The sequence below is a fragment of the Rhineura floridana genome, chromosome 2 (genome assembly GCF_030035675.1).
Source record: "Rhineura floridana isolate rRhiFlo1 chromosome 2, rRhiFlo1.hap2, whole genome shotgun sequence".
NCBI lineage: Eukaryota > Metazoa > Chordata > Lepidosauria > Squamata > Rhineuridae > Rhineura > Rhineura floridana.
The window spans coordinates 22734286-22753342 of record NC_084481.1 but is presented as its reverse complement, the minus strand read 5'-3'; the positions used below and the strand labels follow the sequence as shown (position 1 = coordinate 22753342).

The following is a 19057-nucleotide window of genomic DNA, read 5'->3' as shown; positions in this document are numbered from 1 at the left end:
AAAATATTCTTACCTGACCAAGAACTTGCAGAAAAGAGGTCTTGATAGTAACCTAGTTGTAACACACATTTTAAAAAATAGCTTTTATACACAAAACATTTAAACTAAAATAGTGTAATAACAAACTACTAAAAACACTCTCAGTACCATGATAAAATAAGGTGTGCAGTTTGGGGATGTTTATCAGTCCAGCAGTGTCAGCGGAAGTCCAAATAGCCTTGGTCTGCACTAGTTAAGGGGGGGTGTAACAACTGCAATCCCTCCTGGAGATCCGATTGCTTGGCCATAGGGATCCACACTCTTGTAGCCTCCAGATCAAGCTACTGCAATGTATTGTTTATGAGGATACCTCTGAAGATTATTTGGAAACGTTAAACTCAAAATAGAGTGGCTAGGCTCCTAATTTGGACTGGCTATCAAAATCATATCTTGTTAGTTCTTAAATAATGAGGTGAAAGAACAAGGAAATATGAACCCAACCTAAAGAAATGAATAGCAATACAGAATTGTGTCTGTATATCCATGTCTGAAAAGTATTAATGTCAAAGTTAACAAAATAGAAAAAAACATCTGAATTTTATCTCAATCAATCAATATGTTTGTAACAATACAGGGGGAAAATAAAAACTCTAAACACTCTATGGTATTGACTTAAATATGGAATATATCCAAATATCAATTGATATAGCCAACAATATTATGACAAACCAAATATTACATGACAAACACTTATATAATAGACCAAACACATTTCTACCCTAAATGGGTCTTCTTACCAACTCTTCACTGAGGATCAGTCTCAAAATGGGTAACAATTAAAATTCAGATCCATATAAAATCATAGAACCACATCCAATAAAACAGGACAAGACATTTTCCAGCAGAACAAAACATTAATCAACAGGTCCAGGCACTAATTATTCAGCAAAGACCTAGGCAAATAAAGAGTTCTAAAACTGGGGTGTCACTACCAAGAAGGCCCTCCCCAATGTTGATGCATAAGAAACTTACAGTTAGCTGCAGCATGACCAAGACAACATCAAAAGTTATGCATCAAAAGACCTTCACTGTTTTTCATTACAATACAGAAAATATTCCCCTTTGTTTTGAAGGAAAACAGGTGAAACAACTTTTTTACTTACTTCATATAGGCTTCTACTTACTTCATATTGACAATCTGAAGATGAATAAATATTCAGCAATGGAACAGCAGTGTCATTTTCAGGCTGTGAAATGTGTAGTTTTGCAGAAATCTCAGTTGAAGATGGAACCCTAAGGTGTTAATGTGTTGTTGTTTTTAAAAAAAGTCTGCAATGAACACTTATCCAGTCCAAAATAAAAACAAACTCTGATGCAACACTGCTAGTATGTATGGTAGCATGAGACAGAAAAACTCATTTTATAAGGGAGGTTACTCGTAACATTTTGTCGCAGGTCTCACTTGAAATTTTATAATGAACAGCTCAGACATTCAGAGCTTTTAACAAAGGCCCCTGAAATTACCACTAATCTGGTACTACACCTGCACTACCACTAATCATAGTTTCCATATTATCCAGACACTGAAAGTATGGTTGAAGTTAGTTTGCAAACTCTGATTAAGATAGGAACCATGGTTATGAACAGTAGAGATAACACTAAAACAATAAAACCAGCAAAGCAGGGAGGAATTTGCCAGACCAAAGGGAATGCTTGAGTCCATGATGAAGTGATCATCAAGATATCTGTGCCAGGCCACTGCCAAGCTTCTTCCAACTGAACTCTTTTTGAACTTATTCTACAAGAGGTATACAACATGAAACCATCATGACAAACCCATATCTCATGTAGATTTGTGAGGAAATGTGCATGAGCAAGAATCTTCTAAAAGACCTTTCCTGAAAAATTCCCATATATTTTGATTTCCAGCACAATGCTTTCAACATGGATGATTCTACTTGAATATTTCCAAAAGCACTCCCATGAAGAAAAGAGACCTTTGGTCTTACCATAAAACAGTCTTCAACGTGCAGGTGAGACTTGAGCTCCACCTTGTGGTCGAAAGCAAAATAGCACTGTTTAATTTCTCTTGAATCCTCTAGCTTCCCCTTAGCCTCAGAAAGCTGGTTCTTACATGAAAAGCAATACATAAGAAAAAGAACTAACAAACAGTGCATGCAAAAACCAGACAACAAATAGCACTCTGCTAAAAAGTAAAAGAATACAGTAAGAACCTGAACATGTATAAGTCCCAGAGATATGCAGCCCAGGGAGGGCCCTAAGAGCACCTTTACATGCACATAGAATACCTTTTCACAGTAAGACCGAAGGTCTCTTCTCCCGTGCATGTAAGATGCTCTCAGGTGGGACATACCCAAGCTGACCCATAAATGATGTGCTGCCTATAATTTTGGAAGAGCATGCTGCAAGACTCATTTCCCAAAGGCTGCCTCAGTTGAGGCATGCCTATCGACCTTGTAATGTTTAGTGAATGTATTGGGAGAAGCCCATGTGGCTGCTTACACACCTCATGAAGGAGGGTGTTGAGGAAAAAAGTTGCCAAAGTGGCTGCTGCCCTAGTGGAACGCGCTATGATCTTAGTTGGCAGCTCCAGATTCTGACTGGTGTAAGCCAAGGCGATATAAGCATTGATCCGCAGAGACAGGGTGGATAAGGACACATTGCCTAAAGTAGATGGGTGAAATCATACAAACAAGGAATCTGTCTTACAAAAAAGCTTGGTTCTGGTAATGTACACCTTTAAAGCCCATCTCGCATCTAATGAATGCCATGCCTTTTCTGCCAGATGGATAGGAGAAGGACAGAAAGATGATAAAATAAGCTCCTGCTGACAATGAAAAGAGGAAAGGACTTTAGTACGGAAAGGAGGGTTAGTACGTAGGATTACCTTATCTTTGTTGAAAATACAAAATGGTTTATCTACTGATAGAGTGATCATTTCCGACATCCTTCTGGCTGACATAATTGCCACCTGGAACAGGACTTTGAAGGATGAGATGCGTAAAGTCATGGAATTCAACAGTTCAAATGGTGGTTTCTGATGGGAAACGATGCTGTACTGGTGGAGATGAAATAGTCACTCCCCTAAGAAAGCGCCTCACAAAAGGATGCGATCCCAATGATTTATCTAGATGGTTGTCTGGATGCCAACATTGTATGGACCACTGCTGATTGTAAGCCCATTTTTAAGAGTCTTTCCTGGTCGATCTCCATGTGTAAAGATTCAGCCAGGCTGGGTCTGGGTGAATCAGATCCCCCAAGTCAGTAGGTCCTTCTGATGTGGCAATGGCCATGGTGGGGATGAGAACCACGGATGCTGAGGCCAATGAGAAACTACCAGTATCACTTTGGCTGATTCTTCTCAAACCTGACATAAGACTCAAGGTAGCAGAGGAACTGGTGGAAAAGCGTATAGAGTTCCAAGGGGCCATTCGCACATCTGTAGCCTCTGCTGCTGGATCTGCATAATGGGAGAAGAAGGGGGGGATCTGATGGTTCTGAGGCAATGCAAAGAGGTCTAGATGGATCCTGCCAAACCTTTTGCATATCTGTCTGAACACATTGGGATGTAGTTTCCATTCTCCTTGCTGTATATGCTATCCGCTGAGCCAGTCCACTTGCACACTATCCTATCCCTTGATTGTACTCCGCCACCAGGGAGTTTGGGCATATTTCCACCCAGCTCATCAAGATGTCTGCCTCTTCCTGAAGAAGTCGGAATCTTGTTCCTCCTTGCCGGTTCACAAGAGCTTTGGCTGCAACGTTGTCAATGCACACTAGTACCGCCCCCAGGCTTCTCCTCATGGCAAAGTATTGTAGGGCTAGTCTGATGGCATGTACCTCCAAGAGATTGATGGGAAGTCCAACCTCCTCCAAAGTCCAGTTCCCTTGTACCTTGTCACCAGTGCACACAACACCCCAGCCTGTTAGGCTGGCATCGTGACTACTGTCCATTGGGGATCCCTGAAGGGCACCCCTTGCTGCAGATTCAAGGTCTGCAGCCACCAGTAAAGAGAATATCTACTAAAGCTGGCATCAGCACCTGGCACTGGGATGCCATATCGCTCTGGAATGGTAAATGCCCACTGAAGAGGTCGCAAATAATGTCTCGCGTAAGGGGTAACCTGAATTGCCAAAATCATGAGACCCAGGATTTTGGCCAACCTCATGAGATCCACAGTGTGGGCCAACTTGATGGAGTGCACTGCCGATTGGATCTTGGTCACTCACTCTGGCGATAGTTCCCGCCTCCATATCTATTATGGCCCCCAGATGTAGAATACGAAAGGATGGATGGAGGTGGCTGACCAGGAAACCATGGTTTTTGATGCATGCCAGAGTGCAAGAAAGGTCCTCCTGAGCTTTTAACTTTGATGGTGATCGAATGAGTAGTTTGTCTAGGTATAGATAGACATGCACTCATCAGTCTGAGGTGTGCCAGCAGGGTAACCATGATCTTCGTGAACACCCTGGGGACAGATGCCAAACTGAAAGGCATTGCCTTGTACTGCAAGTGCTGGCCGTTCACGAATGTGAGGTAACGCTGATGTCCCTGATATACCGGGACATGCAGATAGGCTTCCTTGAGATCTATTGATGTCATCCAATCTCCCATTCACAGGTTCTCTTTGATAGACATCAGGGTTTCCATCCTGAACTTGCGATATCGGATGTACTTGTTGAGATGCTTGAGATCAAATACTGCCCGGAATGAGCCATCTCTTTTGGCCACTGTGAAGAAAAGGAATAAATATCCCAGTAACTCTCCCCTGGAGTTACTGGTTCGATCGCCGCAATGTGCAGGAATGGTGAATCGCCCCCTGAATCCTGGTCCTCTTGTCTGCATTTGATGGAAAGGGGGATGGGAGAAAGCGGTGTGGAGGTGAACTGTAAGCGGAGGCCATGTGAAATCATTTGTATCACCCAGCAATCTGGAGTGATGTTGCTCCACTTGTCTGAAAAAAGTTGTAAACGGCCTCCTATGGGAGAAAGGGTGTAATCAGAACTGATGTTTGTGTGCCTGTGTCGACACTCCTGAACTGGGCTTTCCGGTGTACTGCTGTCATTGTCCTCTGTAGGAAAAGGACGAAAGGACTGAACATCCCTACCCCTTCCAGACTGACCTTGGTTACAAAAGGACTGGGAGGGTTGCCCTGGAGCATATGGATGGTAAGATTTTTGAAAGGTACGTTTATCCACCCTTTTCTCTGTAGATGGCATAGTTTGCTTCTTGTCCCTAGACTCAACCAAAACCTTCTCCAAGGCTCCATAACCAAATATCTTTCTCCCCACGTAGGCCTCTGTAGCCAAACTTGGGCAGGCTGTGGCATCAGCTTCCCAATGACGTAGCCACAGGGTCCTTCTGGTAAACACACCCTCTGCCAATGCCCTAGCAGAAAATTGAACCACATCCATTGAAGCATCCGCCATAAAGGCCACTGCTCTAGAAACCTTCAAAAGGCTTTTCTGGATCTGGGCAGTGTCATGAATCCCTGCCGTCAAGGCACTAGGATCATGCGTCAGACCCAATTCCCACCCTTAGGGCAATTGATCTGGAACCAAACTATACCAATTCACCCTTGCCAAGGCTGTGTGTCCAACGCCAACCCTGCAAGGTAGAATAGTAGGCTGCCACCACCCCTTTTACTGGTACCACTCAGAGTCAGGGGATCTCTGAGTCCAGACACTAGGTAAACCAAGGTCCAAAAAGACAAGAGCCAAGCTTACACTCCTTGTCAGGAAACCTCTGGTAAAACCCACAAAATAGAATTAAGCTTTTAACTTCTTTTTCCCTCTTTGGTAGTTGCGTGACTGAGAATGGCCAAGGTGCTGAATTCAGAACCACCCTTTCTCTCAATGAACACACCAGGTTAAATAGAAGAAGCTTTATTAAAATAGATAAGTGCACATCAAAATATAGCAGCAAGTAATCCTTTACGACCATACACCCAAACAGGGGTTTAGGTACAAACAAGAGAATTCATACACACAACAGAAAAATAGCAACCTTTTCTAACCTAATACTTACACATGAGGTAGATGGTTGAAGTGGCTTCTCTCCTAAGAGAGAATGATGTTAACCACAAAGCAATTATTATTACTTTATTATTTAGTTGCATTTCTAAACTGCCCTATAGCTAGCAGCTCCCAGGGCGGTGTACAACATGATAAAACCACAATATTTAAAATACAGCAAGTGTGTATTGCGCAAACAATATAAAACATTATATAAACAAAGTAAAAGAAAACTAGAAATAAAATAAAGATTAAAAAGCATAAAATACATTAAAATACATTAAAATGCCTGGGTGAAGAGGTGGGTTTTTACCTGGCGCCGGAAAGATGACAGGGAAGGCGCCAGGCGTATCTCATCTGGGAGGGCATTCCATAATTCGGGGGCCACCACCGAAAAGGCCCTAGATCTTGTTACTGTTCTCCGGGCCTCTGTATGGGTTGGGACCCAGAGAAGGGCCTTAGACGTCGAGCGGAGTGAACGGGTAGGAACATAGCGAGAGAGGCGTTCCATCAGATATTGCGGTCCGATGCCGTTAAGGGCTTTATAGGTAAGAACCAACACTTTGAATCTGGCCCGGAAACATATTGGAAGCCAGTGCAGTTGGGCCAGAATAGGTGTTATGTGGTCGAATTTCTTCGTCCCAGTAAGAACTCTGGCCGCAGCATTCTGCACTAGCTGAAGTTTCCGAATCGTTATCAAAGGTAACACTACGTAGAGAGCGTTACAGTAATCCAATCTAGAGGTTACCAGAGCGTGAATAACTGAGGCTAGGTTCTCCCTGTCCAGATAGGGTCGTAGTTGGGCTACCAGCCGAAGCTGGTAAAATGCATTTCGTGCCACCGAGGCTACCTGAGCCTCAAGTGACAGAAGCGGATCTAATAAGATCCCCAAACTACGGACCTGTTCCTTTAGGGGGAGTGTAACCCCATCTAGGGCAGGTCTGACATCAACCATCTGAGCAGAGGGCCCCCCAACTAACAGCATCTCAGTCTTGTCAGGATTGAGTTTTAGTTTGTTCGCTCTCATCCAGTCCATTATCGCGGCCAGGCAGCGGTTCAGTACAGCAACAGCCTCACCTGAAGAAGATGAAAAGGAGAAATAGAGCTGCGTATCATCAGCATATTGCTGGAAACGCACTCCATAACTCCTGATGACCTCACCCAGCGGCTTCATATAGATATTAAAAAGCATGGGGGACAGAACTGAGCCCTGCGGAACCCCATACTGAAGCACCCAGGGACTCGAGTAGTGTTCCCCAAGCATCACCTTCTGGAGACGATTCCCAAGATAGGAGCACAGCCACCGCCAAGCAGTGCCTCCAACTCCTAAATCCGCGAGTCGCCCCAGAAGGATACCATGGTCGATGGTATCAAAAGCCGCCAAGAGATCAAGGAGAACCAACAGAGTTACACTCCCTCTGTCTTTCTCCCGACAGAGGTCATCATACAGGGCGACCAAGGCTGTTTCTGTACCAAACCCCGGCCGAAAGCCGGATTGGAATGGATCCAGATAATCAGTTTCATCCAAGAGAGCCTGGAGTTGGCGAGCGACCACGCGCTCTAGAACCTTGCCCAGAAACGGAACATTTGCTACCGGCCTATAGTTGTTAAAGTTATCAGGGTCCAAGGAGGGCTTTTTTAGGAGCGGTCTCACTATCGCCTGTTTCAGGCAAGGCGGGACCACTCCCTCTCGTAACGAGGCATTAATCACCTCCTTGGCCCAGCCGGCCGTTCCATTTCTGCTAGCTTTTATTAGCCACGAGGGGCAAGGGTCCAGAGCGGAAGTGGTCGCCCGTATCTGTCCAAGTACCTTGTCCACATCCTCGAGCTGTACCAACTGAAACTCATCCAATAAAACAGGACAAGACTGTGGAACCAGGCATAGGTTACCTCCCATAGGCAACACCATGGAACCACAAAAGGCAGGAAGCTATGGAACTCTGGAACCAAGGCAGCAGAGAACAAAGGCTATAGGTCCCCAGCCCTATACTTAAGGGAAAGAATCCCAACGGTCCAGGATTCAGGAACCAATCAGAAAATGTCTGATGTAACCCCTTCTAGATGTTTCTCACTCTTTCGTGCCTTCCAGGCCCCCCTCCCAACCGGTGTTTCACTGTACAGGCCAAGAACGACCTTGGGTGCCAGGCACTTGTTAATCAGCACAGATAGCCAGGTGTTTCTGTTTAGGCTTCTTCTTAACCGTCCTCAGCTGGAAACCGAAACCTAAGTGGGATTCTATCAGAGGCCTGTCTTTCTTAACATTTAAACTCCCAGAATTCTTTGCTTGAACCAAGATGTTCCCTTTATGGATTTTAATAACTCATGAACATATACAGGTTCATGACAGGCAGGATCCTGCTGAGAGTTGTCAAACAGTTCCTCTAACTACAGAAGAGTAGCTCATGCAAACACCGAAGTTGAAGCCACCGCACTTAGAGACAGCACTTGCATCATACACATGCCGCAATCCCAAATCCAATGTCTTTTCAACCACATCCTTCAGTTGCATATCAGGGTCCTTCAGGTTCAAAGAGGGATTCACTAAACCTTGCATGGGACCATCTATGAGCAGAAGTTTCAGTTGATCCATAATGGCCTGGTCCAGAAGATAATACTTATTAGCCATTGGGACTGACTTCTTAAACTGCAAAGGAGTCTCAAATTCCGCTTTGATGACCTTAGGAAGCATGGAAGGCAGTTTGACCACTCTGGCCTTAGGCCTGGGATCTGGGCAAACCACCACCAGTGTTAAGGTAGCCAAGTCTGGAGTGGAAGGCTCCTCTAAAATGTTCAAGTTTAATGTCTCTACTGCCTTGCGTAACAGTGGAAGATAATGCGGTTCTTGAAAAACTCGATTTGAAGACACCTCTTCCGTCTCAGAAGTGCCACTCCATTCCACTTCATCTAAAACAATTAACTCTGTGTCTGTATCGTCTAACACCTCCGAATGGCGAGACGCCCTGCCTCTGTATACAGCGTGAGGGTCTGGGGAAGAACTCCCATGGTCTCTTTGAGGCCGATGCCTTACAAGAGACTGTGGAGCCTGAGATAGCATGGGTTGTGCAGAGTGAGAGAGACTAGACTGAGGCTGATGGGCAGCTGATGAGGGTAAGGATTGTCCCCTGTCAGTCGTATTGGCCACCATCCCATTATTGGCCATATCCATATTAGCATGGGGGGGGAGTCCTCAAGGGTTGCACAGTAGCAGCCAGATCGCTAGCCAGGTCTGCCAACAAAATATCCTTTAATTGTAATAGCATCTCAGGAGCAACTGAACTGGCTGAGGGATCTGTAAATTCCCTGAGCACGAGGGATGGCTGAGAGGAGGGTTCAAAGGGATCATAACCTGTAGTGGCTCTGCTTCAGCTGGCATCATAGCCTGCATAGGTACTGGCCGTGTTTCAGTTGGGTCTGTGTGACATTTGGTAAGGCAGCGTCCCCAAAGCCTACAAACCTCTCAGTCAATGAGCTTGAGGGAAAAACTGCTGCCAGCTCCCTTCTATGTTGCTCCCCTTTATTCTCTGACAACTGCTCCTGATCTTTCAGCAAGCAATGCCTTCCCTGGCATGCTATATAGCTTCCCGCCAAAAAGCCTTCTTCCCCTCCTCCTTCTTTGCATCCTGCATTTTGAACTGACTGTTGCTCCAAGGAAAACAACATGGGCCTATCACCCGGGTCTCCTTGACACCGCAGGGACGTCGTGGGGAGAGGGTGGAGTGCTGTGGTAAGGGACATTGCAGACATAGCCGGAGGATCCCCCCCCCACTAATAAAGAAGCCGCCAAAACAACCCCCAGCCTATTGGAAGAGGGGATGGCGCTAGCTGCCTGGATTCCTGCTGCAGCATTTAGAGGCACTAGTCGGTAAGGTAAGGGCAGTAGCGGCTGGGACTTTCTAGACGATGTGGCCGATTTTTCTTTAGCTTTCCCCATTGCAGAAAGCGACTGCTGTTGTTGCCAGGCGGGAGGCTAAATACAGCTGTCTCAGGGCTTGGCCAATATAGCTGTATCACAGCTCTGTGAGGTGGGAGGCAGGGACTGAATACCACTGTATCGTGGCTTGGGCTGGGTAAGGTCACAAACCCCTCTAGCACGGCTTAACAGCATGGACAGCTACACGAGAAGGGATTGAGGCAGAACGAAAGGGCAAGACGATAACTGAGCTTTCTTTTGTTAGTAAAACACAAAAATACAAGACTAGCTAGCAAAACCTACACAAACACACAGAATACACACAAAATACAAGCCTGAAAGAAGCAGGAACCAAGACAGTGAGCAGAGGGTACAAAGTATGCGACCACAAACTGTGAAGGCAAAATAGGACTGGCTATCAGAAGCTAAGAGGAAGCTAGAGGATTCAAGAGAAATCAAACTTTGCTATTTTGCCTTCAACCACAAGGTGAGCTCATCCCACCTGTGAGCATCTAACATGCACGGGGAAAAAACAAATATGCTGATTTACTTCATGGAACTGATCAGCAATACTTCCTTCTTATATATATTATAAACAAAACAGATTTAATTGCGCACTATTGTTTAGTGTCTTGCTGTGACCCAAAACATCTTCAATCCTCCATGAAAACACTAAGTTAAGCTCTTCTAATGCCATCCCAAACTGTGTAATCCCATTTACCTGCATACTGTGAGAATGCATTCATATCATCTATGAAAGTCCCTATTATGTGCCATTTATCAGCATTGTAAAGACATCAGAGAAATCCTTACTGTGACAAAGTTAAAGAGTCTTCATTTGACCATGGTATATGAAGTTGGTACACACTGGGTTTTCTTTCTGAAACAGGCAAATGAAAGAACATAATAAAACACAATGCTTTTAGGCTATTTAAACCTGGATAACTACAAAAACAAAACAAAACTTTGCTACAGCAAATATTAAGATCAAGCTATTCAAAACATAATTAACAAAAAGCAAATTCAAGGAGTATTTTGTAGTACGTTAGGTTCCACTGTGACAGTGACAGAGACCAACCATAAGGTTCAGATGTCCTTCGACTCTTTCTGTGTAGATCTTAATAACTGTAATCTAAAAAACAGTCAAAGGACAGCTGGAAAGAATTATAAGTAAATATAACAACATTTGAAACAAAAATTATGGGCAGTTTCTTACTCTAATAATCATCTTCAAGTTGTCCAGATATTATGCTCTGATGTTCAGACTATGAATCAGTATTTTAAAATGTTTGTTTCTTTGCCAACTCGTCTCGTCTATCTTGTCTCATCTGCATCTGTCTGTCTGTCTATCTAAATTTTGTACTGAGCTACACTTCTCATTGTTTATGTCACATTGCAGGCTAAAGCAGCATGGTTTACCCCGATTCTAACTCTTCAGGTAGACACAGAAAAAGAGAAAGAAAGCTGCTAATGCCGTAAAGAGAAGTGGCAACTGTTCCACTCACCAAGACAAACAGGAAGCTCATTCCCAGAACATAAAATAAAATATTTGTTCAGTTCAGTTAACCCATTTCCATCTTAAGTGGCATCAGATTGCCAGCTTTAGGGATGGAGTCAGGCACCCAGTTCAAGTGACAATTTAAAAATGGCAGGCTTACACACATGGATATATACACCAAATCTAAACAATCAGAATAGAGTCTAGTAAGGAAGGATGGTGGTCTTGCCCCTCCTTAGAGACCCTAATCACCAATATGCTTCACACTGTTTCTTATAATGGCTTTTATATTAATCATAATAATGTGAGAGCAGCTTGCCAAGACTGCAGTTAGGGGAAATTGGGAAATAGTACAGTGTCAGTCTGTGTAGGGAAAAAGCAGAGGCTGTAGCTAAGAGAAACATTTGACATCTGGCAGAAACATTTAAACTGGAATTAACTAGAGTCATGAAAGTGTGTACATGACATTTAGAAAGTACTCTTCACATGCATTGGAAACCCCTCCTCTCATTAATATGGTAATGACCATGCTTGCTTGCCATAGGTATGTAACTGTAACTATCTCATAGGGAGAGAGACTTTCTTACTCTCTCTCCTGATGTACATCATTATTTTCTTTATTGCAATAAACTTCTCCAATTGATTGCTTCTCCTAAATTTTATTGTGAAAGGAGTTTCTTTCCACACTGGCTTGGTAGAATAAAACTTAGCTGAGTAGTAACACACCTTCATGTTCCTTATCAGAACAGAACAGGTGCTCACCAGCGATAAAGCCACCAAATTATACAGCCACAGGAGTGGCTGTATATTATAGCCAGCGTGGATTTTTCACATTCTGCAATGTTAAATTGAAAATACCCCCCATATCATTCTGATGCTTCCCATAAGCTCATTTCGAAACAAAACCTTACAAACTTATAGTCCTGAACTCAGAAACACTTGCTTAACAACCCTCTCAATTTTCATGGCGATACACAAAACAGTCAGAGAGAACAGAGAGATCAAAGTCTAAAAAAAGAAAAAAAAACCCAGACCCTTCGTGGACATTTTCTGTCAGAGTTCTCGTAATCTGTTGAAATTTATTAAAAATCAGCCATGTTCACAGAGTACCTGTAATCCTATTACTGACTTTGCCCCATACTCTGACCTTCATCTTCTGCAGTTTAAAAGTTTTAAAAATGCCTGGCTGATTTTTAATTAATTTAATAAATTTTGCATTGAACTGAATGATAGTGTCGGGCATGCTCAGGAAGAACCAACTGTCAGTGTTCTACAAGCCAGACTCATAGCTGCTTGGCTTACCTAATCAGGGGGCCACAGCAACACCTTGATTTCACGTGAGACAGTCATGGCTTCCCCCAAAGAATCCTGGGAAGTGTTGTTTGTGAAGGGTGCTGAGAGGAGACTCCTATTCCTCTGACAGAGCTCCAGTGGCCAGAGTGGTTAAACAAGCAGCCGCTCTGATTGAAGATCTGTGAGACGAACAGGACATCTCCTAGCAACTCTCAGCAACCTTCACTAACTGCACTTCCCAGGATTCTTAGAGAAAAGCCATGACTGACCAAAGTGAAATAAAGACCTGGTGTGGATGTGGCCAGGAACAGCTTTGGTTTAAATTTGTGCCTGCTGTAGAATAAAAAGGTGAGGGAAACGCTGAAAAGCAATGGTACTATTCATGTTTTCCTTTTGGAAAGGGACTTCCCCTATGCTCAGTGCCAACCCACCCAATCTCCTACCCTCCCTGCCCCCTCCTCCGATTCAGTATTGGACTATGACCGGGGGGACCAGGGTTCGAATCCCCACACTGCCATGAAGCTCACTGGGTGACCTTGGGTCAGTCATTGACTCTCAGCCTCAGAAGAAGGCAATGGTAAAACCACCTCTGAATACCGTTTACCATGAAAACCCTATTCATATGGTCGCCATAAGTTGGGATAGACTTGAAGGCAGTCCATTTCCATTTCCAAACGTGATTGCACAGAAATAAATCCCACTGAACTCAAAAAGTATGCAAATGATCAAACTCACCCTCCCTTCTCCCTCCTATCCCCTCTCTCTTGCCCCTTCCCTCCCCCTTCCTTTGCCCCTCCCTACCCATCCCCTTCCAATCCCCTCCTTCCTCTTCCTCTTCCCCTTCCCCCTCCCCATGGTCAGTTTTACCTATCTTAAGCATGATTGCACAGGGGTAAATACCATTGAACTCTATAAGCATGCAAATGATCAAACCTGCCCTCCCCTCCCCCTTCCTTTGCCCCCCTCCAATCCACTCTTTCCCCTTCCCCCTCCCCCTCCCTCACGGTCAGTTTTATCTATCCTAACTATGACCGCACAGGAGTAAATCCCATTGAACTCAGTAAGCATACAAATGATCAGACCTGCCTTCCCCCTCCTTTCCCTCCCCTCTTCCTTCTCCTCCCCTGCCCACTCCAGCCCTCCCTCCCCCAGTCAGTTTTACCTATCCTAAGCATGATTGCACAGGAGTAAATCCCACTGAACTCAATAAACATGCAAATGATAAAACCTGTCCTTCTCCTCCCCTCCCCCTCTTGCCTGCTCCCATCCCAGTCCTCCCCTCTGCGTTTCCTCTCCTCCTCATCCTCTGTGGTCAGTTTCACCTACCCTAAGCATCATTGCAGGGGAGTAAACCCACTGAACTCCATAAGCATGCAAACGATCAATCCATTCTCAGCAAACTTGCACAGGATCCCACCTCTTACCTCCCGGATTAGAAAGCAGGGAAATTCACTAATAGGCAAAAAACCTTACGGTTTAAGAACGTATCTATAGCCCACAGATATTTCTATCAAACTTTGAAAAGCAGGGAAATTGGGCAGCTCTAGTGAATGCACCAAGACAGCAGGAGACCTGAACTCCTCTCTGAGATATTGGACTGCTCTACAAATTGGTCAAAATGCAAACACAACTTGGGTTGGTCTTTCACAGTCCAATCCACTTGCTGTGTAGCTTGGAAGAATTTGGTAACATGTGCCTCTGAGCATATGGTCAGTGGGGGCAACACCTGCAATCACCCCAAATAACAGGAAAAAGACATGTGCTGTGCTTATCTTGTTTTAGCAGGGAGGAAGCAACATTATTAAGACAGTTGATTACTTTACATATGTTTGATTTACTTTGCAATTTTAGTGAAGTTTCCTATAGGAAATCATTTTCTTTTGTTTATATTTCTATGAATACGTGAAGTACAGCAACTCTTTGCAAAATTTACAGAAAAAAACCTCCAAAAATAATTGTGGAATAATGGCACTGACTATTCTGCAGAATAGTCTCCAGTGGACATCAGGAGTGTCTCAGTTTACACAAGATAAAACAGTGGGAGGTGATATATATTCTAGCAAAATTCTAGGTGTGCTCTTTCCTTCTGTAGAAGGAGTATCTCCCAATATAGATACCTGTAAGGGAAGCTCACAAGCAGGACCTAAGCAGAACAGCACTTTCCCCACGTGCAGTTCCCAGCAACTAGTTTTCATAAGGACATAAGACCATCCTTGCTGGATCAGTCCATCTAGTCCAATGTTTCGCTCTCACAGTAGCCAACCAGATGCCCACAGGAAGCGCAGAAGCAGGACCTGAATGCAACAGCACTCTTTCCACTTGTGATTCCCAGCACCTGGCATACAGAGGCAGACTGTCTACAACCACGGAAGTACAGCATAGTCATCATGGCTAATAGCCTTTGATAGCCTTATCCTCCATGAATTTGTCAAATCCTTTTTAAAAGCCATGTAAGTTGGTGGACATCATTACTTCTTCTCTGGGGTAAACTCCATACTTTAACTATGCACTTATGCATTTTACTATTTTATGAGGGCCGGGATCTCATCTCGATCGTCCCAGAGTGCAGGACACAGAATAATGGGCTCAAGTTGCAGGAAGCCAGATTTCGAATGAACATCAGGAAAAACTTCCTAACTGTTAGAGCCATACAACAATGGAACCGATTACCTAGGGAGGTAGTGGGCTCTCCGACACTGGAGGCATTCAAGAGGCAGCTGGACAGCCATCTGTCAGGAATGCTTTGATTTGGATTCCTGCATTGAGCAGGGGGTTGCACTTGTTGGCCTTATAGGCCCCTTCCAACTCTACTATTCTATAATTCTATGTTTTTAATTGACCGTGCCCACCTTGCCTTAAACAAAGTGGTTTAAACATAGCAGGCTGAAAACATGCATCCTTTTTTCCAACAGCTAGAGTCATTGCTGAAGTAGCAACATATTGTAACCAGTCTGATTTTACATCAAATTGCAGTTTCAGATTCAACTGTTAATGCACCCAAAATAGAAATAGAACATAATCTCCAATTTGTAACACAAAAGGCGACCTTCACCATCATGACATTGACCAATAAAAATTTCTAGGATGAACAATGAGGGAAATAAAATTTTCTAGATTAGATTCTCTGTAGAAACATTAATAACACAGGAAAGAAGCAAAATAAGAAGAACACCAAGAAACATACAAAAATATAATTCTCCATCTTTGAAGATGGCAGGTGTTGCCACCACTCACCATATGCTCAAAGGCACGCTACCAAATTCTTCCAAGCTACACAGCAAGTGGATTGGACTGTGAAAGACCAACCCAAATGGTGTTTGCATTTTGACAAATTTGTAGGGTGGTACAATATCTCAGAGAGCAAATCAGGTCTCTTGCTCCTCTGGTGCATTCACTATAGCTGCCTAATTTCCCTGCTTTTAAAAGTTTGATAGAAATATCTGTGGGCTATAGGTACGTTCTTAAACCACAAGGTTTTGTGCCTATTATTGAATAAAATTCTTAGTCTACCTCCACTAATGAAGCAGAGTTAACATTCACATGCTCCTCCTGAATTAACTGTCACGTCTCAATTAGCATTTATATTAGAAAATATTTTGTTGTTATAATTCCATTTTTTGTGAAGAAATACACACACACATACATAAGAAGATCCTTATTTTCTGTCAAACATTTCACACTATTGTTGTGGTGCTCAGGAAATATCAGATAAGTATGGCATTAAGAACAATAAAAACTAGAAACTAAAAATGAAAATTTCACTTCAGATTAAAATAAGATTTGCCTCCTGAGTATGCAAGATATCAACTGATTACTTTTAAAGATAATTGCTGTCTATAACAGAGAGTCCTTTTTCTCCCTTTACAAAATGATCAAAGCAAGTAAAACAATAATGGCTGCTAAGCACACACACTAAAACAACTGATTTAAGTGAACATCTTCACTTGCTGATGAGGTAGCTGATTATTAAAAGTTCATTTGCTAAACTTGAGCTAATAGTTCAGATCAGGGGTTCTAGAAAACAGACCTTTCAAACCTAATATAGAACTATCAACTAGCCGTTAATGTAGTATGACATCAAGCTGGGGCACTGTAGCAAAGTTGAGCTGTAGAATGCTTTTTACTGATGTAGAAAGTTCAGCTATTGAAACTTTACTTCAGCAAAAGATTGTTAAGAAACCTCAGCGAAAGTGAAATTTAAGAAAATGAAATGAAAATTGGGAGATGATTTTAAAAACAGAAGAGAGGAAGATTGGTCTTAATACTGGATGTGTTCTGCTCAAATCTGAATCAGTAGATTTCAGACATATTGAAAAGATCACATAGAACCATACTATCAAAGCCAAAACAATCCATCCATCTAATAAAGTGAATTTTACAAACGAAGAATTTAGAAGGAATCTATTACAAAAAACAGAACATGCAAGTAATGGGGTACATGCACAGCATTTTTTTCTACACCAGTTTAAAAGTGATTTCAGGAAATAAATTTACCTCTAAGTGACTGGCAGCGGCTCTCTATAAGAATCTTAAAAGCTTGATATATCTAAACAAATATAACAATACATGTCAGTTTACCAGCACTCCTCAAAAGAGCTAATCCAAATGAAGGTTAACCAAAACAGAAAACATATGTACTTTTTAAAAAATCAATATTTATACCTGACCAAAATGTTGGAGCTGAACCTTGTGAATAAGGCCAGTTGAATTTAATACGATTTTGCTTGAAGTAAGCCCTGCAGAAATTATTGCCTTGTGTTAGAAGTAGTTCGTAAATCTAATGCAAAAGAGCAAAAAAATGGGGAGGGGAATCCTATTTGATATATCAAAATGTTTGTTAGAAGATTGGGGCTTTACACATACATTCATTGCTAAATTTACAGTGCAATACTATGAATGTCCACTAAGAAGCCTCACTGAGTTCAATGGGACTTACTCCCAGGTGTAAGCGCTGCAGGATTATAGTCTAAAGTCACAATTAACAAGAAATAATTATTTAAATACATAAAAACAAGTACTTTGCATTTGTCAAATACAATGAATAAAGTGTACCAAAAGTAAAAAGCTGTGTCACAGGAAGTTGCACTGTTCTTGAAGCTTCATTAAAGAACTCGCAGTCCAAAGTAAACTGAAATAAAGAAATACAAAGTAATTTCTCAAATCAGTTTAGAATTACTAGCAGCAGTGGTACATGACATTTGATCTTCAGGAAGTGAAGAAGAGAGGCAAAACACCAGGAGACCTGGGTTCAAGAGCTGACTCACCTATGGACTCATTAAATGGACTAGAGTAAGTTATTATTTATAATTGTTACCTTTCTAGAAGCTAGTAAACAAGCATAGTAGTCATCTGTGCCTTGTTCCTTGCTGCCACTCCTCTCATGGATAGGTTCTGCGTTGCTCATCTGCTATGCCCACCCAATAAGATCGGTACACAATAAGACCACTCTCATCCATGATTTGATTGTGGATGAAGGTGCTGATTTGGCGTGCATTACTGAGACCTGGGTGGGTGAGCTTGGAGCAGTTGATCTGACCCAACTTTGCCCACCTGGACACTCGGTGCAACACCAGCACAGGCTGCAGGGATGGGGGAGAGGAGTTGCTGTGGTCTACAGAACTTCCATCTCTGTCACCAGGAAACCACTCTGTCTGGGAGCTGGCTGTGAGGGCCTGCACCTAGTGTCGGCCGAGGAGACAGTAAACTAGGGTTGCTGCTGGTGTACCATCCACCCTGCTGCCCAGCAACTTCTCTGACTGAGCTGGTGGAAGCAGTCTCTGCTGTGGTGTTGGAGGAGCCCAGAACGATAGTGCTGGGTGATTTCAATGTCCATGCTGAGGCTGCCTCTAGTGTTCCGGCTCGGGACTTCATGGCCTCCATGATGACCATGAGGTTGTCTCAAGTCATCACTAGCCCAACGCGTAGGGCAGGGCACACCCTCGACTTGGTTTTTGCTTCAGATGGAGGAAGAGGTGGTCTGGAGACAGGGGGTGGATGTCACCCCATTGTCATGGTCAGACCACTTCCTGGTGAAGTTTAGACTAATGGCTCTGATCCTTCCCTGCAGGGGGAGTGGACAGATTAAGATGGTCCGCCCCCGGAGCCTAATGAAATCCACAGGATTCCTGAATACCCTGGGGGAGTTCCCAGTAGATAGAGCAGGTGACCCTGTTGAAGCCCTTGTCATGCTGTGGAACAGCAAGGCAAGACGGTCTCTTGACACAGTTGCCCCCGAGCGCCCTCTCCAACATTGTGGAGCCCGGTCTGCACCTTGGTACACCAGTGAGCTACGGGCAATGAAACAGGCTGGATGACAGCTAGAGTGCAAGTGGCAAAAGACA

The 19057-nt window shown here is 43.5% G+C and overlaps 1 protein-coding gene across 3 annotated transcripts in view; it reads right to left on the bottom strand.

Annotated features, from left to right (window-relative positions):
* The window catches only part of PGAP1 (post-GPI attachment to proteins inositol deacylase 1), a 67976-nt gene that overhangs the window by 18081 nt on the left and 30838 nt on the right, over positions 1 to 19057 (bottom strand). For all 3 annotated transcript variants that reach the window (XM_061608159.1, XM_061608158.1, XM_061608157.1), the window contains 6 exons: positions 17769 to 17844; positions 17379 to 17452; positions 17211 to 17262; positions 10739 to 10805; positions 1164 to 1272; positions 14 to 52 (listed from right to left, as the gene is read on the bottom strand). In XM_061608159.1, coding sequence (XP_061464143.1) covers positions 14 to 52; positions 1164 to 1272; positions 10739 to 10805; positions 17211 to 17262; positions 17379 to 17452; positions 17769 to 17844 — 417 coding nt within the window. The remainder of the gene's footprint in view (positions 1 to 13; positions 53 to 1163; positions 1273 to 10738; positions 10806 to 17210; positions 17263 to 17378; positions 17453 to 17768; positions 17845 to 19057) is intronic.